The sequence below is a fragment of the Sabethes cyaneus genome, chromosome 3 (assembly GCF_943734655.1).
Source record: "Sabethes cyaneus chromosome 3, idSabCyanKW18_F2, whole genome shotgun sequence".
Classification (NCBI taxonomy): domain Eukaryota; kingdom Metazoa; phylum Arthropoda; class Insecta; order Diptera; family Culicidae; genus Sabethes; species Sabethes cyaneus.
This window is the reverse complement of record NC_071355.1, coordinates 124,099,049-124,103,363: the sequence shown is the minus strand read 5'-3', so window position 1 is coordinate 124,103,363 and position 4,315 is coordinate 124,099,049. Positions and strand designations below refer to the sequence as shown.

Below are 4,315 nucleotides of genomic sequence, written 5' to 3'. Positions count from 1 at the left end.
GTCTTGACGTAGCCAAGTAGGACCATCAAACCATAACGGTTGGTATACAAGCTGTGCAGGTGTCATTCTCCGTGAGATGATATCCGCCGGGTTGTCTGCACCAGCGACGTGGTTCCAAACGCCGCCCTTGGTAATATGCTGAATCTCTGAGACTCGGTTAGCCACGAAGATTTGCCAACGAGATGGGAGTGAAGAAAGCCAACACTTCACGATCATTGAGTCTGTCCAAAAAAATGAGCTAATCGTAATTTGTATACTACTACAGACCTTTTCATATAGGTGACTCAGGAGTAAAGCCGACGAGAGCTCTAATCTTGGAATGGTTTGTTTCTTCTTTTTCTGGTTTAGGTCTTCTAGAGGAGCGACCTTCGATTTTGCCGAAATCAAACGAGTGGTTACCGATCCGTCAGCCATTGTACTTCGAAGATAAATGCACGCGCCGTACGCGGCTTCTGACGCATCACAAAAGCCATGAAGCTCCAACTCCGTTGAAGTGCTAATATATCCTGTCCAACGGGGTATAGAGAAGGATTCTAAAGCTGTGAGATTTCTACGATACTCCAGCCATGTATTTTGTAGCTCTTCGTTTAAAATATCGTCCCAATCAGTCTTTTGCTTCCAAAGCTGTTGCAAGAAAATCTTTGCCTGTATAACAACAGGACCGATGAGTCCAAGAGGATCAAACAGCCGTAAACAATCGGCTAAGACGACTCTTTTGGTGATTGGTAACTTGTCGTTCCAGCAGGGGGAACGAAATGTGAAACTATCAGACCTGGGCTCCCATAATAGTCCCAAGGTCTTGACCGGTGCGCTGGACGAATCTAATTCCAGCATTCCGCGATCATCGAGTAATTGAGTTGGAAGCTCATCTAGTAACTCACGTTCATTTGAGGCCCACTTTCTCAACATGAAACCTGCTGAGTTTGTCAATTGTATCATTTCTCCAATGAGAAGTTTGCCTGTTTCAATGCAATCTGCTCCTGTCAACATGTCGTCGACATAGGCTCCCTCAGAGCCTAGCTGTTTCAAACTATGCTAAATATGGTGCAGAGGCGGTCCCGTAAGTGACCGTAGTTAGCTCGTATCTCCGAATCGGCTCATCAGAGGAACTACGCCACAAAATCCGTTGCAAATGTTGATCGTCTAACTGAACCTTCACCATGCGGTACATTTTTTCTATGTCCGCTACTACTGCAACTCGGTGGAAACGAAAGCGGATACAGATCGAAAGGAGATCTTCCTGTACTACCGGCCCAATCATTAGAGCATCATTCAGTGAAATACCGGTAGATGTTTTGCAGGAAGTATCAAAAACAACCCGCAGTTTGGTGGTTATGCTGTCGGGTTTGATAACCGCGTGATGTGGCAAATAATAAACCGGGACGGGTTCTTCTTCATCCTCGGGAACAAGTTTCATATGTCCCAGACGTTGGTATTCGTCTATGAAGTCCTGAAGTCCTGATACTGCACTTTTAGTTCTGGATTTAACTGGAATCGTCTTTCCAGTCCAAGGAATCGCTTCGTTGCGATGGATTTGGATTCGCCTAGTTGCCTCAGCACATACTGCTTTTTTGGAAGAGTAACCACATATCTGCCCTCTGGATCACGTGTCGTAGTTCGATGAAACAGATCTTCGCATGTCGACTCCTCTACTGAAAATATACTCTTGCTATGGCATGACTCTAATTCCCAGAATTTTGCTAGAAGATCACGAATGTCTGCAGTGGCACAAGCATGGGAGACGGTTCTTGTATCTTCAACGTGACGACCAGGAACGCGACCAGATACGATCCAGCCGAATACTGTCTGCTGTAAAGTGGGTCCATCTTGAGATAGTTTGATTTTCCCATCAATCAGTAAATCGTAATAACACTCTGCCCCAATGATCATGTCGATCGGACCAGGTTCATAGAAACGAGGATCAGCGAGAGTGACGTTGGTCGGAATCGCCAGGGTCTGAATGTTGACCGGTTGCATCGGGAGTACAGAGGTAAGTTTCGGAAGAACATGCAACTTAACGGTTTCGCTGTACGTCGAGATATGCGGTGATCGTGGGACAATTAAAGCTTCTACTACCTTCGTCGAATTAACCACGGAACCTCCTATTTCTGCGACTGACAGGAAGCTGGCTGTCGCTGCCAACTTAAGCTTTTGATATAGGTTCGTGGTTATGAAACAGTATTCCGAACCGGAGTCCAAAAGAGCTCTTGCAAATTGAGCGTTGCCGTATGAATCTACTACTTGTACTACGGCAGTAGATAATAAAACTTGACGGGATGGAGTGTATATATTTGCGGGGAAGGCATTAGCATTGTTTATTGATGTACGATGTGTGGTGGGTGGTGAATGATTCTCAAATTGCATGTTTGTGTTTGCGATTGGGAGTGAGTTCGTAGAGGGTGTTGTTGTGTTGCTAGATGTGGTCTGGTTCTGTGAGTGTGTCTGTGAAGTGTTCGTGGTTGGTGGTCTGTTCTGCGCGTTAGTGACGATGGAACCATTTCGCGACGATGATGCTGCATCGCCGCTTCGTGCTCCGCTATGCAGGAGCGTGTGATGTTTCTGCTTGCAGTGATGACAGAAACCCTTTGTGTAGAACCGAACCAAATGGGATGATGAAAAACAATTCAAACATAAACCGCAACGCTTCACCTTGTCGTACCGCTCAGCTACTTTCATTTTCAGAAAACGTTGACACCTGTAAGCCGAGTGCATAGTATCTCCACAAAATGGACAGCGACCAGACGATTGTGTAGAAGTTTGTACATGACTAACGGTGTTTCTAGGTCGTCGTGCCTCGAGTTGGGCGGTTGCAGGGACAATTGACTGCAAAACCCCACAATGATTGCGAAGGAACTCTATTAGTTCCTTGTAAGTCGGAACCTCCTTAGAGCTGTGATTAGACTCCCAATTTCGTAACGTTGTTAAATCTAATCGACAGCATACCATGTGAACGAGAATCGTACTCCAGCTGGAAACGTCTTCGCCTACCTTTTCGAGCATTTGCAAATTTCGATCATATTCACTGATGAGATGGTTTAGAGCATCGTGACCTTCCCTCTTCATTGGCTCTACAGCAAAGAGCGCGTCCAAATGGGCCTCGACAATGAGTTTTTTATTCTCAAAGCGTTTTTGCAGAAGATCCCAGGCAATTTTGTAATTCGCAGCTGAGATCTCAATGGTTCCGATTTCTTGCAATGCTTCGCCTACAAGAGATGATCGAAGGTAGGTAAACTTATCTATTTCATTCAGCTGCACGTTTCGGTGAATGAGGCTTAAAAACATGTCACGAAACGTCACCCATTCACGAATGCGACCTCCAAATGTTGGCAGTTTGATCTCAGGCAATTTAACTCTTGAAAAGGCGCTTTTAACTGCTTGCTCCGATGCTGAAGCCTCTTGATTAGCTGCGTTTTTCGTAGGTTGACCCAAGAGAAGTTGCAATGATCCTTTTAATTCGCAATAAGTGTCTTCTGTTTGCAGTATGATAGAAGCACTTTCAGCCTCTCGCTTTTCAGCGAGCATTGTCAGTCGAGCTTCCCGATTTTCCGGAGCTTCTTTCGAGTCCGAAAGCTCTTTTTCATCCGCCTCTTCCAACAAAACGTCCATCTTCCTACGGACAGTGTATAGTTTTTTCATTGCGGCTTCCAGCATCTCCAGCCAGGTTTCTATTTGCGCTTCATGCTTCTCTCGCTTGAATTTCTGAATGAACTGCTTTGCACCGTCAAACGTACTTCGGATTTGCCACAGCTGCGACTTGAGATCTTTCAGATTACCAGACATTTTATCACTCTCGAACCACTAATTATTCCAAAAAATTTCTAGTCACTGTTTGTACATTTCAGTTAATGTTAATGTATGCTACTACTATCTTTATTATACACTTTCACTTAGAATTTCTAGTCCACTATAATTCACTATAAAATCGTCGCGATTCCTTAACGTCCGCGCTTGACAGAGACAGACCAAATCGAAAAATTGGATACAGCGAGGGGAACCAACCAAGCGAACAACAAATCACGAAAAAATTCAGCAGAAACCAAGACCAATCGTCAATCGAACTCAGGGCTCCTCTAAAATCGCATGCAAAGAAAGAAATATCTAGCATTTTCCTTTTTATTTGATTTTAATCATGCATCACCACATGCGTTCATGCAAGTACTTCCCCGTAAATTGGTCCAAACTCGAAATCTCCTCGCCACCAGCAGAAATGTCGTCGCTCCGTCGTCTCGGATACCAAGGTCAGTTGTAAGGAATCGCCTCCTCCGTGGTTATTCACAATTATAGCCAAGAGTGAAAACACGTGGGCACTACCGCC

At 44.9% G+C, this 4,315-nt stretch overlaps 1 protein-coding gene across 1 annotated transcript; it reads right to left on the bottom strand.

Moving 5' to 3' along the window:
* Positions 1–1,440: 1,440 nt before the first annotated feature.
* On the bottom strand, positions 1,441–3,780 carry LOC128740101 (uncharacterized). Its single transcript, XM_053835611.1, has one exon. It carries the CDS (start codon positions 3,778–3,780, stop codon positions 1,441–1,443), a length of 2,340 nt encoding a protein of 779 aa, XP_053691586.1.
* Positions 3,781–4,315: the final 535 nt, after the last annotated feature.

What these genes read in the sequence shown, in the direction of transcription:
- LOC128740101 (XM_053835611.1), bottom strand. Translation starts at nt 3,780, where the DNA reads ATGTCTGGTAATCTGAAAGATCTCAAGTCGCAGCTGTGGCAAATCCGA.